Consider the following 21636-nt stretch of genomic DNA (forward strand, 5'->3'; position numbering starts at 1 on the left):
ATCCCCAAATTGCTTTTTGTGGACACAGTGTCTATAAAATATTTGCCCGGGTTTCACTGCTCTCCAAAATCCAAACAAACACACCATTAATTAAAAAAAAAAAAAGGTAAATTTCAAATACCACTTCTGTAGTTTCGCGCGTTCTCATTTTAGTATCTTGTGTTTTAAAGTGTGTCAAGTTAGTATCCTGTGATTTCATTTCATTTTTATCTTTTCGTCAGCTTTTTCGTTAATATTTCGTTAAATTATATACAAAAACTTCAAACCTCTTATCTGGGTTTATCAAATATTCACTCAAATACTCTTTAATTTTAACTTTATCACTGATTTAACGAAAGAAGTTAGTAAAATCGATAATAAAAAGATAAAAATAAAATCACAGGACACTAAATTGATACACTTTAAACTATAAGCTACTAAAGTGAGAAAGTATGTAATCACAGGAATGGTATTTAAAATTTTCCCCCTAAAAAAAAAAAATACTATGCTTTTTAGACGATGCTTTCAGGCGTCTCTAAAATATAATAAATATTGACGTTTTGAAAAGTATCGTGGCTAAACCCTTTATTGTCTCAAAAAATAGAAAATTAAAAAATTTCTCGTCCAAATTAAAATTTTTTTTAAAGAAAATAATTTTTTACTATTTTCCAAGGGAGACAGTGTTAAATATAAAAATGTACACCGTTCTCTAATAGCTTAAGCTTTTAGAGTACAACGGTTGTTTCACATGGAATCAAAGCAGGAGGTCCTGAGTTCGAGTCACGCCAGGCTCCTAACATATTAATTTCCTCCCAATTAATTTAAGCCCACGTTATGGGCCGATTAAAAAGTCTCGAGCCCAGACGTCAGGGGGAGTGTTAAATATAAAAATGTATACCGTTCTCTAATAACTTAAGCTTTTAGAGTACAACGGTTGTTTCACAGACAGGTTGTTAGCTAACCCTAAAGTAAAATTGTTTGGAGACCTCCTCAACTTTGTGCCATTTTTGAAATGGGCCCTTCTACTTGTATTTTTTTTTTATTGACGTCCTATTAAATATTAAATTTAAAAAATTAAGTAATATTAGAAAATAAAAATTGACAATTTTATCAAATTTATTAATGATTCAACAAGTCTAATGACTTCATATTTTTTTTTTTAGCAAATAAATAACTATGTATAAAAGTTAAAGTAAAAAATTAAAATTTGAGAGGGTTTGGCGCAATGTTCCTTAAATCTTTATAAAGCTTAATAATTTGTTTTTAAACAAAATCATTCTTCATAATCTTATCTATACAATTACATAAAGCGACAATTTTACAAAGCTGACATGTTAAGCTTTCACTTAGTTTTGCCCCTCTCTCTCCATTATTGGGGCTCTCTCTTTCACTTCTCAACCATTCTAGAAGGTAATAATTATTTTCTTCCTATAACCCTTTCTTAGACAATAATTAATGAAGATGCTCGTGTTGGAAAAATACCGTACTGAAATCTGATTGTGATTATAAACTAACTAGTTTTGTGTGATAAAAATAAATAAATCAACTTACAGATAAACGCTAAAATTCAAATAAAGACTTTGATTGGTCTGGAAGCGAGCGAGGTACTGCCCTGAAATGTATTTCCATCCTTAATTCGTGCGGGATTTATCGAAAATACCGTCCCAAAGTACGACTATAATATCTCCTCCTACGAGTACGAACGCGGAAGAGATTGACAGGAACTCTTTCAACACTCGGTGATAAAATAAAAAAATTAAACAAAATAAAAATAAAATAGAAATTTTAATAAAGTTTCTTCTCTTTTTACTTCTCTCTCTACAACGTTCATGTACTATGAACAGTTGGAGAATTAGCCAGTTTATAAATAGAGAGTGGGTCCCTTGAAGGTGGAAATGAATGTTTCCACTTAATTAATCCACCTCATTAATTAAAATAAATAATAATAAACACTAATAAATGAGAATAAAAAATTAATAAATTAAAAATAAAATAATAATAATAATTAAAAAAATTTAGATTTTTTTTTCAACAGCCCAGGCAATAATTACTAAAGACCCTTCTACCCTACACAATAATAGTTCCTTCCAATCGCCTCATAGGCAATAATTACTTTAGAACCGATTGTCTCTAGAGCAAATGGCAAAAGGCTTGGTGCTTGGTTTTCAGGTCCCAAGTTCGAATCCTAGTTGATTCAAAATTTCAGCTAAATTTATTTCTAAATAAAATAAACGGAACAGATAGCATGCTATCTATCTCTCAAAAAAAAAAAAAAAAACTCTAGACCACACTTCTCTCTAGATTTCAACTTCCTTCTATTTATCTATCTATGAACGGACTCACAAATCTCCCACCCTGCAGCACCGTTCATTTTTGGAAAGCGTCGCTGCCGGAGTGGCGTCGCCAAGGTTGAGCTTTGGGAGCTCGGGAAAGGTCACTTCGACAAGCTTCTATCCTCCTCCAAGTTGTTGTCCTGCTCCGTGCGACTCTAGGCGCGCGATCCAAATTGGCTAGCTCCAGATATCAAAGGGCATTACCCTAGGTGCTTGCCTCGTGAGCTTCATCAACTCGATCTTCGCCGCATCGGCCGGAAACCCTTGAAGCGCCTTGCCTCTGTTGGTTGCTGGATCAGCAAGCTGCAACAAGTCGAACTTGGTGTTTCCATGGCATCATCCTACTTGCGATCGTGCCTCAATAAGATGTCGTTGACGTAGGGTCGACGCCCCTCTACATCTTTTTCTGCTATTGCACCCTCTCCCTCACTCTTTGCTGCAACTACCGCCTTGCCTAATACGCTCTCCCTCCCATTTGCCCTCAAATCTTTTGGCATCCCCGTTGTCGTCGCCATCCGCGACCATGCACTCTGCTTCAGTCTGACCTCTGCAATCTGTTGGATCATTAGCGCTAACCATTAATCCCAAAAACTTGAGCTGTTAGAAATATACAACTAATTCGCTTAAAACATACAAATACAGCGTCCGGGGGTCTCGATTGTGACTCGGCCCAACCAGCCTCACGCCACTTCGAACATGACTCGGCCCAATCCAGCCTTACGCCATTTCGAACATGGCTCGGCTCGTATAGCCTCCTGCCGCAGGGCTAGATCCTGGCCCATTTAAACCAACAATCTCTTCTCCAGCATTTGCACACATTTGCAGCATGCGGGAATCGAATCCGTGACCTCTCTGATACCACTTGTGAGATCGTTGGTGCTAATCATTAATCCCAAAAGCTCGAACTGTTAGAAATATACAACCAATTCACTTAAAGGATACAGATACAGTGCCCACAGGTCTCGACATGTGACTTGGCCCAACCAGCCTCACGCCACTTCGAACATGACTCGGCCCAACCCAGTCTCACGCCATTTCGAACATGACTCGGCCCATATGGCCTCTTGTCACAGGGCAGGATGCTGGCCCATTTAAGCCAACCCAATCTGTGCTATATTCAAGCCGGCGTCGGCGAATGTGTGGATGAGTTAAGAGAGCAGAGCGCACCGTCGATATGGGAGTGGTGGAGGAGGAGAAGAAAGAGAAAGCAGGATGAAAAAGAGAGGAAGAAACGATGAAGAGAAGAGAGACAAATAGGAAGCAAAAGTAGAAAAATGAACGAGAGAAAAAAAAAGAGAGAAAAGAAAAGGTATATTAGTTAGTTTTCTTCGGATCAAATCTGTAAAATTCAAAATAGTGGTCCTTTTTACAAAAACACAAAATAAGTGGACATTTAGTGCAAATTGGCCTAAATTTTATTTATTTTTAATTTAGTTGTACTGTAAATATTTATTTGAAGGAAGCGAGATGAGAAGGAGAAGAAGAAATGGCGAAGAGGAGGAAGACGAACCGAGAGCGAAAGGGGAAAAACATATCAGAAAATAAATAAGAGTATTTTAATTAATTTACTAAAAATTAGGACCAAATCTTTAAAATTTAAAATAGTGATCTAGTTTTACAAAATGCAAAATCGATAAATTTTTTATGCAAAGAGGCCAAAAATTACTTAGAAACAAATTAAAGTTAGAAAATAAATCAATTAACAAATAAACTCGTACCACCAACAATCATTCAAATTTAAATTTAATTTACATCCCTTCAATCACTAGGTAAATTATATTAAAAACTTACAAAATTTATTTTCAAAATATTTCAAATATTTCAGGCCAAATCTAATAAAGTCGATCGCTGATTCGAAAGTTCCAATATCGAAAAACGACTTTATAGTGCGGAGACCACCGTGCTTCTAAAAGCACGCATAAGTCTAATTGCATATATATAGAGAAAGAAAGTTGCGCTAGAATATTATTAATAGTATTTGTCCTCTTTTGCTATCAATTTTTTAGCATTTGCATCAATTCCTTTGATTATTTCTAACTATTAGATTAAATATTATAATCCAGTGGAGACCACTCAACCCCAGGATAACCACTCAATTCTAATAAAGGACTAATATCATTCTAACCCTACAATTTCTTCTCCAACGGTTAAAAACTTGATAGCAAAAAGAGTCAAATACTATCAATAGTATTCCAACCCAACTATATATATATATATATATATATATATATNTATATATATATATATATATATATATATATATATGAATTAAGCTAGAATACTTTTAGAACCACCAATCCCTTGGTGTTTCTAAGTTTCTAGCCCTTGAATCTACTCCTTAATTACTAATACCCATTGAATCAAACACTATTCCACCTACCACCACCTACAACCATCATCTCAACCTTACATCTCTCCATCCAATGGTTAAAAACTCAAAAGCACAACCCCCTTGGTGCTTTTGAGAGTATTCTAGCTCGACTCTCTCTCTCTCTCTCTCTCTCTATATATATAGAGTCCAGCTACTATACTTTTATGAGTATGATCGCCCTCGTACTCATAAGTTGTTTTCGATGATAGAACTTCCGAATTGACGATCCACACCGTTAAATGTTATCTAGAGCATTTAAAACTCCTAGAAATCAAATTTTATAAATTTTCGATATCATTTACCTTACAATCAAAAGGTCACAAAATTGATTAATTTTTAACGGCCAGTATAAGATATTTACTAGTTTAACGGTATAAAACAATCGGAATCGGTTGAATTTTTGATAGAAAATTATATTCATTACATAGATAAAGATCAATAACTCCGATCTTAAATTGAAGGATCCGAACATCCACTTTTAAGACGTCGTTCGATTTTGACCGTTTATTTTATACCTGCTTGATAAATTTTATTATGATTTCGAAAAATTACGAAATTTATTTTTTAAAAGTTTCAAATACTCTATATCATATTTAACGGAGTGGATCGTTGATTCGAAAGCTCCATAATTGAAAACAACTTATGAGTATGAAGGGCGCTCTATACTCATAATTGAAAACAACTTAATGGAGTGGATCGTTGATTTGAAATTTGATTTTTAAATACTTCAAGTGGTATCGATCATGTTCAACGGTACCGATCGTCGATTTGGAGGCTCTATCATCGAAAATAAATGGGTGGCAACGAAGCTCGTTTGCTATCAATAGTATTCTAGCTCAACTCTATATATATATATATATAGATTTTCTACTTTATTTATCCTATATGCTCATGGTATCCGTGGCCCTCTCTAATTAAGAAAGATCACCTCTCTTTTCATATTCCACTCCAGTATTATATTGCAACATAAGTTTGTTAGTTGGTTATTCTTCGGACCTCAAAAAATTTGGAATGAAAATAATATTCATTAGAATGATATTCATTGATTCTGATAATTGTTGTTTATTTTACAAGAATCATATTTCAATTCTCATTCTACTTTGGCATGAAAATGACTAAATTCTTTTATGCCCAATGTACGTAGCTTTGAATTTCATATTGATCTATTCCAAGTAAATCATTCAAAACTCTCTCTTACAAGAATCTCTCCCTCCTATCCCTTCATCACTCTCCTTTCTTTTTAATCGAAATATTTTCTCAAAAATCTTAAATGCTCATTTCGATTTTCATTCTACTATTGAACCAAATATTTTTAGATAATTCGTAATTTTATTTCTCATTCTGATGCAATCCAATTTTATTTTTATTTTTATTCCAATCATGAACCAAACATACCCTAACTGATGATCAGCAAATTTATCGAAACAAAAGCAGAGTTGGATTGGATACTTTTCCACCTTCTATGAACCCCTCCCACTCATTATTCTCCTCTACCTGCTGCTTCTCCTCAACTGCACTGCTATTAGAAGAAGGCATGGAGATCGTAAGATCAAGATTGATTTCCGGGGTCGCGCAAGCACCAATGTCTTCGAGGCAACTCTCGGCGTCGGAAATGCGATCACACTCGATGCATTCGCGTTCACGGTGTGTGGCGCGATCGTTGTTCGAAACGACCGTGTTGAGTGGTGGTCCATGGCGGGGGGAGGAATGGATCGGGCGCGTCGAGAGGCGGTGGTTGCTCGGGCCGATTCCCATGGTTATGATCTTCCTCTTTAGGTGAGAGTTCCAGTAGCTTTTCACCTCATCGTCCGTTCGCCCTGGAAGCCGCCCGGCTATCAACGACCAACTAGAACCAAAAGTCAAGTGTTAATTCGTCAAATTTTGATCAACTGAGAACTAAAAGTTAGGTGTTCGACAAATAAAATATCTAAATCTTTTGCCGAAATTTACAAGTATCGAGAAAAATCACTATAGGGTTTCGAAACGGAGAAACTCTAGTTCTCAATACAAAGTAGTTACTTAGATTTTAATGAAAGAGTCGTAAACACTTGTAAGAATAACACAATCAAATAACATTAAAATCGAAATCCCGCTAATAACTTTGTTTCATGGAACGCCTTCCTTCTGCTTCTTCAGTAGAAAAGCTACTCCCAAATCCTATGATTTCCAATTCTCGATAAAGAGTTTCGCTAATTACTAACGTCTCGATGCATTAAACGTGCGAATAATTGTTTCATTTAGTCCAAGATCGAAATCAAGTTAACATATATTAGTTACCGGTTTCCGAGCAATGCATGGAGCTTGATAATGAGGTCCTCTTCATCCTCATTGAAGTTTCTCCTCTTCTCATCGGGGCGAAGGTAATTTATCCACCGTATCCTACAACTTTTCCCGCACCAAAGCAATCCTACTAATCTCAATACATATATATTTAGCCAAATGATGAAACAATGTTAGTTGGTTAAGTAACCAAGACATATAAAATGCAAGAGAGTTATACACATTTATGATCATATGAGTAAATTATATGCACTGTTTGTCCCAAACCTTTACTCAAGTTTTAGTTTAGTTCTTATTCTTTTCATTAGATATTCATTACACTCTTAAATTTTCAACAGTGATTTACTTTAGTGTTACAAAGTTATTCTTTGCGTTTATACGCTCATGCAGTACCATAATCTATCAGCCCTCTATCTACCTCATACTTCCAAGATAACTGTTCAGTACGCTGTTACTCGATAAGTGGTATGGATTAAAAGATGTATGGTAAAATTAAGGGTTTCTAGCTAGATGCAAGTGCACGAATGTACAAATATTTGTCCTGTAATGCAAGTAAGTGCAAGGACTAATAAAAGTTTGACAATCAAAGTGAAACATGACTAAAGGTGTAATGTCCCGGTAGTCCCATATCAGATAGAAAATGAGATCGGATTGAAAATATAAGAAAATATAAGAGGTTACACATCCTAATAATAATAAGAAGGCTTATTTCAGTGGTTTGGGTCCAATAAATTATTTTATTAGAGGGTCAGATCATTACAGTTAGCATCCAGATCCCAAATCTCACATCCTAATGATAATTCTGGTTTATATGTCTGCGATCGAATTTGGATCTGATTTGGATCTGACGAACATGTCAGGATCTAAAAAAGAGAATTCTCATCAAATAACTGAGTTTATGCATTTTAAGCCGATGATTTGAGCTACATAAAGTTCGCAAACAATCTAATTTTCCATGAAAAGCCCTACAAGATTATGATGCTAGCATAACAAAATGCATGTTAATGGTGCAAAACCTGCTGCTCTAGGGAGTGATCTCCAGCAACCTTCCCCATGAACTCGGATACACTCCGCGAGCTTCTCATCCTCCGGCTTCGACGACACTCCCTTGTCCTTCTCTTGCTTATCACAAGAAGGTCTCCTCATGTTCTACAATAGAGCTGTTCATAGAGTTTAGAGAGAGAAAGAGAGGGGGAGTTGAGAGGTTATATATTGAGAGCTATGGAGCTCATGGGTATTTATATATATACATATATGTTGGAGACATGTAAAGAGATGTATATATATGTACATAAAGGTGTGAAAATGTCTAGGAAGAATGGTGGTTTGGGGCTGTTTTTGAAGGGAAGAGTGGTATGTTAGTTGTGTGTAGAACTAAACTTCCAAATCCTCTCCTTTTCTTTTGTGTGTGTGTGTGTGTGTGTGTGTGTGTGTGTGTGTGTGTGTGTAAAAAGGGAAGAGTGGTTTGTTAGTTGTGTGTAGAACTAAACTTCCAAGTCCTCTTCTTTTCTTTTGTGTGTGTGCATATATATATATATATATATATAGAACGAGGCTGGGATACTATCAATAGTACTAAATTATTTGTGCTATTAGGTTTTCGGCCTTTGGATTAAAAAATATGTAGTTAGGATGATGTGAGCCCCTTAGGGTTGAGTGAGTTATTGATTTAATAGTATAATCTAACGGATAAAAATGATCAGGGTTAAATATAACAGCGGAAAACTCGATAGCACCAAGCCCTTGGTGCTATATCGATAGTATCCCAGCAGGACACTCTCTCTCTCTATATATATATAGAGAGAGAGAGAGAGAGGCTAGGACTACTATATTTTTATGAGTTTAAGTCCCTTTGTATTCATAAGTTTTCAGCCGTTCGATAAAAAGATGTGTTGTTAGGATGATAGTGGTCCCCGATTAGGTTAATAATTGTCCCCTAGGGTTGAATAGGTGATTGGTTGAATAGTATGATGATCTAACGGGTGAAACTGATCAAAAGAGTAGATCTAACGATCGAAACCTTATAAGTACAAAGAGACCTATACTTATAAAAGTATAGTAGTCGAACACACACACACACTCTCTCTCTCTATATATATATAACTTTCCATGTAATGGACCCCCAACTCACTATTTTCGAAGATAGGTAGGTAGTTGGATAGATTAGGAATGCCAACAGGTAGGTTTTAGGGCAATTTTTTTACAAACTTCGATAAGAAATTGAAGTTCAAAACCGCATCCGAATCTGACCCGATAAAAAAATTCAAACCCAAAACTAAATCCAAATAAAATAAAAATAAAAGTTTGTATACGAAACCGAAAAACCGAGACTGACTATTTGATATACAAATGTCATATTGAATTATTGTTCACCGGAAAGAAGAAAAAACAGAAATTTTATTGCTCAAGAATGAGCAAGTTACAAAGACTAGAGACTCAAGCTTTTGTTTTTTTTTTTTTTTGAGAGATAAGTAGTACGCTACCCGCTTCATTTATTTCATTTAGAAATAAACTTAGCTAGAAATGTAAATCAACTAGGATTCGAACTTAGGTCTCGGATACCAACCACCATACCTTTTGCCACTTGCTCTGGGGACGGTCGATAGACTCAAGCTTTTGGCCCGGGTTTTTTTATTGTGACTTAACCATCTTAAAAGACACTGCGTTCGGCCGCTTGACTCGGGCCGCACTCGGACTAGACTCGGTTATCTCTCAGTTGTTATGTATATTAAGAACTAGAAAGAGGCAGGTGTGTGTGTGAGCGAGTGAGAGAGAGATCTATGTTTGAGAAGTAAATGAATTATTTACTTTCATGTTGTTATTGGTGAAGGGTATCTGAATCAACGATTGATATTATTAAATATGAACTAAATTATTTAAATTTTATAAAAATCAAATTTGACTATTTTACAATAATAATTACCTCGTGATTAAGAATGCAATCTGCACAGATCCGAAGGTGGGAGGGGGGAGGGGTCACCAACATCCAGCCCCATTTTTTAAGCTGGTCGCAACGGATTCGAGGCAAGTTGATTTTTATCTTATTTTTTATTCTCACTTACCACTCCATTCAGAGAGATCGGAATGTTTGACGGATCAAAGCGGATCAAGAAAAGTAAGAGGTCGTAGATTTGAGACAGGTTAGTTTCTTTTTCATTTTTGGCACGCATTTACTGCCCCACGAACTCAAGGACGGATCAGAGTGAGAGCTTTACCAACCCGGATCCATTTGCATCCCTACTTGTGATCAATTAATTTTAAATTCACTTACACAAAGGGGAAAATCAATCATATTTTTTCCAAAACGGGTAAGGGGTTTAAAGAAGTTTGTCGTGTAGTTACAAATTCACCTTATATTAATATTAAAAATTATAAATTTTGAAACTATTGAATAATAGACAAATAATGCTGAAAAATTACAATGTTCGATATCTAGAAAAATTAAAATGTCTAAATCAAGTTTAACACTACCGATTGTCCGAAATGATGCGAAAATACACTCTCAAGTTGTTGGATAAAGGAGATAGTGTAAGATAATGCAAAAGAAAAATCCTCAGTCAAGAATTTAAATGCTCATCGGTACGGGTTACAACCAATGTGCCGTATCGTGCTGATAAAATATTGGCAAGATACAATCCCGTGCTGATAAAACCCTCAAAACTATCTTTTCTTGAAATTAGCAAGTATTTATCATAATATATGAAGTGCACAAATATTCGACAAAAGAATATAATAAGCAATTGGAATATATCAGTTCTAATAAAAATAAATATTTCATGCTATAATGTGTCCATACACAAGTATTTTTATAACCAGTATATATCGGTATAGTGCAGTATATACTGTGACGTACCGTGCCAGTAAATTCTCAACACGATACCATACGACGACACCTAAAAAGGTTTTTTTTCTTATCTTACCTCACAGAAATTAAAAAAATGTGGATGTGGGGATAATGCCATCCACTAGTCCACTCCATGAGCCATAAGATACAAACAATGTTATTTATGTGGCAGCATTTGGATGATCAAAAAGCAGTTGTATGTCGCAGATTGATTTGCAAATAAATGCTAGTTTGATAAGCATTAATCTATATATATATATATATATGCTTGCACATCAACAATGCCATTTGAAGAGAAAAAACACATTTTTAGAGTCCAGCTTGTATGCTTTTAAGAGCACAGTGGACTTTGTACTATCAAGCCGTTTTCGACGATGAAACTTCTGAATCAATGATCGACTTCATTAGACTTGATTTAGAGTATTAAAAAATATTTAGAAAACAAATTTCATGATTTTTTGATATTATTTGATATTATTTATCTACGGTTGAAATAAAAATCTCACAAAAGGTGACGACACAATATTGAAATTTTAGATAGGAGATATGGCTCTTATTTTATATAATATAAAAAAATAATCAAAATTTCACATGATTTTAATATTTCTACATGATTAAAGTTGCAAACGGTTCACCTCTACCATTAAGCCACTTTGACAATCATGCAATTCAGAAAAGCTTAAAAACATAAATTCAGAGTTTCAAGAGTATGAACAAACCTTATCATGCACAGAGATATTAGTAGATGCCTTACAATTAGCTAAACACGATTGCGATTTGCGCCTGAGATTAGCAATCCCTTCTCTTCTGAGAGCTTTTGGGTCCACACCTGCTTTGTGAGCCGCGATAACCCCAATTGCTTCCCAATAATTCATCACCTTCACCTGAAAAAATCCAAACTTTAAGATATCTTTGTGTATGAACACCAAATTATTTTGACTATATGTACCAACAAGAGAATTCGCACCGCATTGATACTGAGCTTTTCAGGTGTGTCGTCGAGTACCGTTTCATTCTCTTGAACAGTTATTATCAGGGGCTGCAAATGTTCAGTAAGAACAATAATATAATTAAGGACCATAAAACACCGCGTATGTTTTAGAGGGATGAGATGTTCTAGTGATCTAATCCAATTACTCAATCCTTAATCTACAGAACAAGGTAGAGTTATCATCCTAATACAACTTTTTAACATGTAACAGTAATTCGAGAAACAAAAAACCCCTAATTAGGAAAGCTAATCTTGTTATGACTGGCCGACAGAGCGACTGATCGGTGAACTGCAATCTTAGATTCTTCAGAATCCAAAAAAGTTCATCAACCGGTCAACTGGATTCCTTTTGCTGGAGTTCACAATAGTCGGTCCCATCAACTGATTGTCAGAAAAAATATTTAAGAATGTACTGAACTTTTAGAGCTTGCTGCCCTTCCCACTACATTTTTCGCTGAGGGAAGTGCCAGCTGCTTTTAAACTATGAACTAAAACAACCATTCCCCGAATGGAAAATGCGACTTACGGTCTAAACACGAAGTAAGATGCAGGTTTTTATATCTCAGTAAAAGTCCAAATTGTGTTATTTGCAGTTGCAGTGGTATGAAGGACCCATTAAGACAAATCTCTTTAGAATTCATATTAGGCGAGGTGATAAATTACGACAGTTCACCTTGTTTTTATTTGCGCTTCGAGCAAAAGCAATAGCCGCGTCTCCTCCACAAGCATTGGCAGGAAGAATGACGCTATCGACATCACCAGCCACGACGCAGCCATTCGCAGAGGATCCCTGCCTCCTCATCACATACTGCGGGGCGTTGCTTAGCCCGGCGAGCACGCAGGGAAGAAATGTATATCCGATCTGTTACGAAAGAAAATTTGTGACGATAAATAAAAATTGCACGAATAAAAATACTAAAAAGCCCATCATGAAGCGTCGCATGCCTAAATGAGAAAATTTCGGTACCAACAGTTGACAATTAGCAGTTTTTACCAAAACACTATAAAGCTGTCATCAGAGAAATAAAATAATATAATCTGCAGTTTCAGGAAATTTAGCATATAAGATTAGATCGTACTTGATGTGCACAAAATGATACATGGACATGTAATCTTTGTCGGTTCGTCTATTTATTTTAGGATACTGACCGAGCATGGCTTTCATAGATTGACATCACCAACAAAAAGGAACAGCTCTTCAACATTAACCAACCAGTCAAGATAGAGCTCTATATAGCTCTTCATGACAGAATTGAGAATGAAATAAATAAATAATAACGAAAGGCGTAATCTCATTCTGAAAATCCAGGAAACTAATAGCTTCCTGTATGAAAATCCCAAATGACTAATGTTAGAAACATCAGTTTCTCTTTAGCTTAGTTATTCTCAAGAAATCTTCCCTCGTGTCATGGTTTATGATGAAGATCACGATTGTCAAACTTTCGGTTACTAATTTTGCATCGATAAACAAGTCATGTAGTGTAAAGATCTTACTGACCTCTTCAGCCGCAGATCTCGGGGACAGCGACGGACTCATAGGAAGAGGTAATAATGCAGGAGCATGGGCGCAGGGTATTCTGAATTCTTTCACAATAAGATGGCTTATAATTGCTTCGACTCCAGCCAACAAATCCACCCCCTACATTACATAAATACCATATGATGAAGCACTTCACAAATTTATCTTCATACCGCATTTCATTTTCAATTCAAATTAAAGTTCAATGCAACATAAGGCAAGTCCTATAAAGAAAATAAAAGTAGGAGCCCCTCTGAATGGACCCTTTAAATTTGTGCTTTGCCAAAGTTCTCGAATAGCTTCTCTACTGCAGAATGCAGAAGCTTCCAGAAGCCAAGCATTTGGCTAATATCTAGTTAGGAGATGTAGCTGTAGCAGGAGCTAAAATGAGATTTTTTTTTTTTTTTTTTGTCCCAAACTCACATATTACAATTTGGTGATTCTGCTCCTGTTGTTGTAGCGATAAGCTACCAAGGAGATTTCAATGAAAACCCTGTTAGTGCGTCTTCGAACACCACTATTTGAACAGTACTTCTACAAAAAGTTCCAACCAGAACAAAGAAACCTATTTAGGTCTATATATATAGCCCATGCCACATTGGTTGATTTTTGAACTGAAGATAAGTTCAGAACTAATTCAACTATTTTTTATCAACCTCTATATAATTGCTTTCCTACATATCTATCTAACTACATTAAAGGAGGGTTTGGGAGGACCACAGGGTGACACGTGTCCCCACAAACCCCCTACTCTCTTCCTCTAGGGTTTGAGGGGACCACAGGGTGACACGTATCCCCACAAACCCCCTACTCTCTTCCGATATATATATATATATATATATATATAGAGTCCGGCTACTATACTCTTATGAGTATGACTCTAATGAGTACAATCGTCCTCGTACTCATAAGTCGTTTGACTTATGATAGAGCTTCCGAATCAACGATCTATACCGTTAAACATTATTTACAGTATTTAAAACTTCTAAAAATCAAATTTTATAATTTTTCGACATCATTTACCTTACGATCAAAAAGTGACAAAATTGACAATTTTTAATGGCCGGTATGGGATACTTGCTAGTTTAACGGTGTGAAAGAATCAGAATTTGTTGAATTTTTGATAGAAAATTCAATTTGCTACCTAGATAAAGATCAATAACTTCGATCTTAAATTGAAGGATCCAATCATCCATTTTTAGGACGTCGTTCGATTTTGACCTTTCATTTTATGCTCGCTTGATGAACTTTATTATGATTTCGAAAATTTACGAAATTTATTTTCTAGAAGTTTCAAATACTCTAGATTATATTTAACGGAGTGGATTGTCGATTCGGAAGCTCTATCATCGAAAATAACTTATGAGTACGAAGGCTCCAATACTCATAAGAATATAGTAGCCCTACTCTCTCTCTCTCTCTCTCTCTCTCTCTCTATATATATATATATATGTATATATATAATTTCAAATTTTTTATATCAAAATTTAAAATTTTGATACTTTCAAATTTTAAAGTTTTAAATTTTAAATTTCATATTTTATATTTAAATTCTAAATTTCAATTTAACTTATAATATTTATTTCTAAATTTTAAACTTCAAAATTTAAAATTTTTAATTAATTAATTAATTAATTATATTAATAATTAGTTATATATAATATAATTAATTAATTTTATTACTAATACGCATAATAAATCACGTAATAAAATCTAACCCAATAGATGCAATTTTAATCACGTAAAATTTCGTTGTATAAAAAAAATACGAAATTTCAATTTCAGGAGTAAAATTTTAAAAATATAGTGTATGTGTGTATATATATAATTAATTTTATTAAACAATATCTTCTACAATTTTATTGTAAGTCTATTTATTGAATTTTTTAAAATTATTTTGATAAATTTATCTCAAATCCTTTTCATATAAATCTTTATAAAATGAATTGTTGTATAAATTTACTTTGCGCATATACCAATTTTAATGACTTTATTTAAATAGATTTAACTATTAAATTATTTTTATATAATTTTTATTTAATTAATAATTAGACTTACAAAATTATATAAAAATATTGAAAAAACTAAAATTTATTATAAAAATATTTTTATATCCGCAGCATCGGGCGGGTATTTCACTAGTGTTATTGATTAAAGGAAGATCATTTGCTTTCTACAAAGAAACTATTATGGTAATGTTATTCCTTTTAATAACATCGGAAGAATGTATTTAGATGTTTTCTTCTAAAGATCATCATACTAATTGGTCATGTCCCTACCAGATTCATGTCCAAATTTTTTTTTCAAAGTTGACAAAGTTGTGTCCAAGACATGCTGTGTATGTGTGCTAATTTTTGCACTGTCATGTTCATTTGGCATAACAAGCTCGTAACAAAATTGTGGCAAACAAAGTTTTACAACAAGGTGTGAAAATACATATCAATGTAAACGCTACCATATCTCATCACCAAGATCTATACAAAAACAACCATAAAAAAATTGTCCAAAGCAACTCTCTAAATTCAATAGATTGAATTTCAAAAGAAGATAAAAAGCTACTCACAAACTAGACCAGAAAACAATGAAAAATTACCTTCCCTTGTCGATAATTTTCCAAGTCCTCTGTATCATCATCATCTGGAAAGCGTGCCACTACTGCCACAGCGTTCACTTCTGAATGATTCACTAAAAAATCAACAGCTCTTAATAACGAATCAGAGTTCCCAATCCTCCCAGTTGATTTTCCACATTTCGGGTCAATCCACTTCTCAACCTATACAAGGTCGGCGTCACTTGCTTTCATTAAATAGTTCAATAAGTATTTATGTAGATGAATTTTAGTTACCATAAATGAGGTTTTAACATATATATGCAAATACCGAAGATTATATTCACCTGCGTGTAAGTTCTTCAAATAACGATTTTCATACATTCTTAACAAGTACTCTTGGAAACAAAGGTCTCCATACATATATCTATACCATGGACAGTACCAAGAGGTTACTCGGGCTTTCTAACAGACAAAAAATTAAAGAAACTGTTATTTCTGAGCTTGAACTAGTGTGAAATCGCCAATTGTCAATGATTAGCAAACAGTTGATAGATGTAGGGAAGGGGTATAGATAAGAGAGAGCAGGAATGTTACATAACTGAATGAATCTAGTATTATATGCCTCCTTCCCCTGCTCTTTCTAAGATAAGCTTTTACAGAAGTCCTTTTCAATACTGATAAATAACCAAGAAATTTCAGCAACCATACAAAGAAAAAAAAGACGAGAAAAAATGTATTCACATTTAGGCTTAACACACAAAAGTATAATATAATTTTAGTTACCATGACATCTTTACTTCTGAAATGAACATGTGAAAAAGTATAGAACAGGTAACTTAGGCTCATAGCCTCATAGTAGTTTCTTTAACAAGTTTGTGCACCTTCAGAGGAGTATCGGTAACGATATATTCAATGACAGGAAGGCCAAGTGCAGCTCTTGTGGCATCTGCAACCTGTAAATGGCGAACTCTAAGTTCTTCTTCAATTCCAGCATCCAGTACCAAACCTACCTAGGTGTGAGAGAGCAATTATGTTAGTTATGTACATGCCATAATATATAAATGAGCTCCGGCATTCACATTACAACAAATTTGCAGCATCGCATGTACGAAGAATCAACAGAACTTCATATCTGGAATTTTTGCTAAAAGCTGTTAAAGACTACATACTTTGGAGATTCTTTTTGTTGACAGAAGGATACTTTGGCGATTCTCAAATATCATTATAATTTGATTTGTGTTCAAAGATTTCGAGAAAACCTGCTATTATTGACCCATCATCATTTTCTGTTTTTAGTTGAGGGATAGACCTCAACAGATCATACATGCAACACTATCTTACCACTTGTGTCAAGTTATTACCAAGTTTGTATCAATTTTGTTGTTGCTTAAGAAGGCAACTATCAGCAAAGAGGTGCAATTTTTAGTGTATAGACAATAAGGTTGGTATTTGGGGAAAATGAAAATGTCACATGCATTATTTTTAAATGCTGGTGATACATATTTAGATCTTTGGCGAGTTTTGGAACAAATCAATAGTGTTAATTCCAAAGAAATAATTTTCTTTTTAAAGAATCTCTTTCAACAGTTGACACGATGCTAAACTGCTCTTAGATGTATTGAATACATCAAAAAAAAAAAAGTAACGATGCAGAAAGATATTAACTTCTAGAAGATACAAAAAAAATAGAAAAAATATTCTATTGTTGTAGCGGTTGATTCATCTTATTATCTCGCTAGCCTTTTCCTATTATGCTCTTGATAAACAAGTGTTTTTGTTTACTTCCTATTAGATATCTTCATTTATTTTAGTGGCATTATACTAGTTGTTGACGCTGTATCTTTCTCATGTAAACTAAGATGATAAAATATATGAAGGTCAAATTCCTGACTACTAGCCAAAGAGAATCAGGTTAATACAAATTTACTTGAAAGTTTCAACTTTAACGATTGTCCCTAAAGTTTGTCCTCGGAAACAGTAAATACTTCCATTAGTCTTCAGTCTGAAAAAAGATGCCACGTCATGTTCATCATCAGAGTTTGCTAAAGTAACAGTTCTTCAAGGACTCAAATTAATGAGGATGTGGATGTGGCATTGTATTGTTGTATGAATTACAAGCTAAGAAATGCAAATGTCCCAAATCTAAGAGTATTAGTGAAATTGAGGTCAAACTTCAGGGTGAAATTAGCCAAAGAGGAATCTACATATCTGTTGTGTACAACAATTTGTGAAGGTGAAATTTGAAAATCACAGCGTAAACAAATGGAAACATCTGAAGGAGTTGGTAGTCAAATGAGAATAAATTACCTTGTTTTGGTGAACAGGTTGAAGAGCCCAGTATCCTTCTGCAAATCTATCAAGAGCATATCCCTCTACATAAAGTGCATTTGGAATCGGCCAATACAGCATTGCCGCATTCAAGACCTGCCACGATAACAATTTGCGTTAGAAACATTCACAAGAATAAGAACTTCATTGTCAGTAACAGAAATTTGAATAGGAAACTTGTTAGTGTCTTCTATAGGTAATGAAACCTGCACCAACAGCAAAAATACTACAACAGAAGCAGGACAAATAACAACAGAACCTTTTCATAAGCAGGAACAGATTCTGTAGATGAAGGACGTCATAAATTTCGTGCAAAAAAAAAAAAAAAAAAAAAACACACGAAACTCTTGAGCGTATATGCTCTTTTTCAGATTGATACATACATAAAAAACATCCTTACATCAAACTTAACATAAAGAAGACAAATAAAAGAAGTTACAAGGTAACCACCCACTACCCTATGATGGCTCCTACAAAATAGGAAGTAACCCAAATCAAACTGAACAACAACAGCAAAGCATTAAAAAAAACATCTACCACAACAGCCTTGAACCAATCCAACAAAACTGAAGCTTTTTAAATGAAGTTCTAAACAACATTTTATTGCCTCGCTATCTTATGAAAGAAATTTGGCACAAAAAGATGTATATAAGTCGTAAATGATCGCAATTATTCCCTAACTAAAACCATGAGTTAGTAAAACCTGTACCTACCATTTGATTCCTTAACATGTCAACAATCCAATAATCAGCTTGCATCAAAATTCATAAATATATTCGTCAGCATTAACTTAAAAAGAAGTTTCGATTTTACTATCTGACCTTCCAAGATTGTACCATCCAGCATCACAGTATTATAACATTTTGCAAGAATGTTATGTGATATAAAAGAATATTCCATTACTCGATGGGATATACGATACAAAATCTACGAAACTAACTATGTCACTAAAAAGTTTAAGTTATTAGAGGACGGTGTTTTCATAGTCCTATATTCAACCGTTCCGGCCTTCTCTCATAGATTGGCTCATGATTTTTATAGGCCTATGATATGGATTTTGGATAAGGGCCCATTTGGTACTGAGGGTCGCCTAACGCTATTAGGCCAAAAGAAGCTGGAGCAAAAGCATGTAAACATATCACTTTTCGTTTTTTGATGGTACCGCAAAAATCATATCTAAACAAAACTAGTCCGACTTGCACGTGCATTACAATTTACAAAAACAAATGAAATATTCTCCTATCACACTTTCTCACCGAACATAACCCATCTACCCCCCGCCCCCCATCCGAAATGAAGCCTAAAGGGGAGAAAATCAAATGAAACTAGAAGTTTAGGTAGTAGACCCTAAACCCTGTGTCTCTAAAAGCTTAAGCTGCTAAAGTACGGTATTTTAATCCCTTTTACACTTAACAGAATCAAAACATTTAAACTTCAGGCCTCAATGGTTGTCTTTGCCGTCTTTTTATTTTCTTATATAGAATTTCTAAATGAAATAGAGCATAAGACAATGGCGGTTTGCTTGCAATCTTTATATTCAAGGTATTTATTTCGCAACAAAACCAAAAATTGGAAGTAACTTCTCTTTTACTTTCGAAATTTTTATTAACAAGATGTTATCCATCGAAGCGAAGACCCACCATGCATTGCAAACAATCCAATCATGACAACAAGAAGAAAGTCATTCTGCTTATATATAAAATTATATAGAATTAAGGAGCAATCGCCTATATCTAACAAATTAAATTTTGAGCACCAAAGTCTCACGCGCCTCATAGTTCGAGGACCAAAAGTGTAACTTATCCAAAAAGTAAAGAAAAAAAAAGACAGCAGTACCGAACGAGTCCTCTACTAGGGCTTTCAACGAGCCGAGCACGAGTGAGCTGGGGCTAGCTCCTGTTCCGCTCGTTTAATAAATGAGCAGAACACGAGCTGGCTCGTTAAATTATCCAGCTCGCGTTCGGTATGTTTATTAACGAGCCAAACAAGAACTAGCTCGCGAACAACAAGCTAGATTGTCAGCCCTACTACGGGGTGAAAAGTTGGAAGAACATTACAAAATTAGAATCTTAATTTAATAATTAAAATCCACAAAACATAGGTCTCTTTATATTTGGGCTGCCCTAAAATCCAAATAGTAAAAATTTATAATTATATAATATTCAATATTATAAATTTGAGCTATAGCCCCAGCTCGTGTTCAGCTCGTTAAGATTTCAAGCTAAAAAATTCAGTTCATATTCGGCTCGTTTATTAAATCAACGATTGATCTCGAGCACATTTTGAGCCGAACAGGAGTTCACTCGCGAACAGTGAGCTGAATTGCGAACCCTATCCTCTGCTATCCAGTACAAAAATACTGGCAGATAAAAAGGTTAGACAGTAAAATCAAAACATTTTTAAATTCTCGCGACTTCGCGAAAAAAAGGTGAGAGAGAGAGAGAGAGAGAGAGAGAGAGAGAGAGAGAGATTACGTTGGGATGGGAGATGAGGCAGTCGGCGACGGCGGCGACGGTGCGGGCGACCGGCAGCGCGTCGCCGGCGAACCCCCCGACGGCGGCGCCCACGCCGGTGGGGACGATCAGCACCGTCGTGTACGGCCTCTTCGGCCACTGTGGACGGCCAGGATGAGTCCACGTCAATTATTTAGTATTATTTATTATTATAGGAAATAATTTGAATCGCATATACCGTAGGAGAGGGAGCGAGGGCGCAAGAGAAGCGGCGGAGGGTGGCCGAGGACGGGGACGACGGACGGCTGGGGAGCGTCGGTCGGCGGAACGGACGGCTGGGATGGAGAGCTGCCATTGGAGAGCGGAGCTGTGAAAAACTCCCGCCGAGCAATTGAAACAGGGGTTTCTCAGGATAACGTTTATTATTGAGGAAAGAAAGCGGGCTGGAAATGGAAATCGGGCCGAAATTTCATTTTCGGAGCCCCGTACCCGGCCCGGTACAGAATGTAAATGTAAACGTTAGTTTCTTTTGGCTAAATTACATAAAACCCTCCTGTCAAAACCTAATTTTTCACCTTTCCCCCCTATCATTTAAAAACCTACACTTTGCCTCCTTATAAAATGAAAAATAAAAAATGTTCACTTCGCCTCCTGCCGTTAGTAATCCGTTAGGGTTCCGTTTATAAAATATTATTATTATTTTTTATACCAAAAATGCCCTCAGCCTTGAACATACTGAGAGGCAAAATGATAAGGGGCAAAATGGTCATTTTATCATCACAGTTCACACCGTACCCCCCTATGAACATTTTTTATTTTACAAGAGGGCAAAGTGTAGGTTTTTAAATGAGAAGGGGGAAAAGTGAAAAATCAGATTTTGACATAAGGGTTTTCTATAATTTAGCCTTTTTTTTTGGTTAATTTCATTCAGCTCCTGATGAATATATCGAATAGCAAATATATTCCTATAAAGTTTAACTTTTCATT

The 21636-nt window shown here is 35.1% G+C and overlaps 2 protein-coding genes across 3 annotated transcripts; both read right to left on the bottom strand.

The window, feature by feature from the left end:
- LOC109716158 (myb-related protein 308-like) lies at positions 6011–8331 on the bottom strand. Of its 2 annotated transcripts, none has more exons than XM_020241477.1 (3): positions 7980–8331; positions 6961–7090; positions 6011–6529 (listed from the first exon to the last, which is right to left on the bottom strand). In XM_020241477.1, exons 1-3 carry the CDS (start codon positions 8107–8109, stop codon positions 6100–6102), a joined length of 690 nt encoding a protein of 229 aa, XP_020097066.1. In that variant the 5' UTR covers positions 8110–8331; the 3' UTR covers positions 6011–6099. The 2 variants fall into 2 exon arrangements, with proteins under 2 accessions (XP_020097066.1, XP_020097067.1); XM_020241478.1 differs by having other exon boundaries at positions 6961–7093; positions 7980–8330.
- Positions 11333–21058, bottom strand: LOC109715977 (uncharacterized lipoprotein syc1174_c-like). The gene is made up of 9 exons (XM_020241235.1): positions 20888–21058; positions 20671–20808; positions 18176–18292; positions 16750–16878; positions 15911–16090; positions 13297–13437; positions 12472–12660; positions 11775–11846; positions 11333–11691 (listed from the first exon to the last, which is right to left on the bottom strand). The coding sequence occupies exons 1-9, from the start codon at positions 21002–21004 to the stop codon at positions 11509–11511; spliced, it is 1266 nt and encodes a 421-aa protein (XP_020096824.1). The 5' UTR covers positions 21005–21058; the 3' UTR covers positions 11333–11508.

The sequence above is a fragment of the Ananas comosus genome, linkage group 10, assembly GCF_001540865.1.
Source record: "Ananas comosus cultivar F153 linkage group 10, ASM154086v1, whole genome shotgun sequence".
In the NCBI taxonomy this organism is placed as follows: domain Eukaryota; kingdom Viridiplantae; phylum Streptophyta; class Magnoliopsida; order Poales; family Bromeliaceae; genus Ananas; species Ananas comosus.

Excerpts from the sequence above, each read along its gene's own strand:
- LOC109716158 (XM_020241478.1), bottom strand. The coding sequence starts at position 8,109 with ATGAGGAGACCTTCTTGTGATAAGCAAGAGAAGGACAAGGGAGTGTCG. Across the intron at positions 7,094-7,979 it reads ATCACTCCCTAGAGCAGCAG|TAGGATTGCTTTGGTGCGGG; the intron begins GTTTTGCACCAT and ends TATTGAGATTAG. Across the intron at positions 6,530-6,960 it reads CATGCATTGCTCGGAAACCG|TTGGTCGTTGATAGCCGGGC; the intron begins GTAACTAATATA and ends TTTTGGTTCTAG.
- LOC109715977 (XM_020241235.1), bottom strand. The coding sequence starts at position 21,004 with ATGGCAGCTCTCCATCCCAGCCGTCCGTTCCGCCGACCGACGCTCCCC. Across the intron at positions 11,847-12,471 it reads GAAGCGCAAATAAAAACAAG|CCCCTGATAATAACTGTTCA; the intron begins GTGAACTGTCGT and ends GAACATTTGCAG. Across the intron at positions 11,692-11,774 it reads AAAAGCTCAGTATCAATGCG|GTGAAGGTGATGAATTATTG; the intron begins GTGCGAATTCTC and ends GGATTTTTTCAG.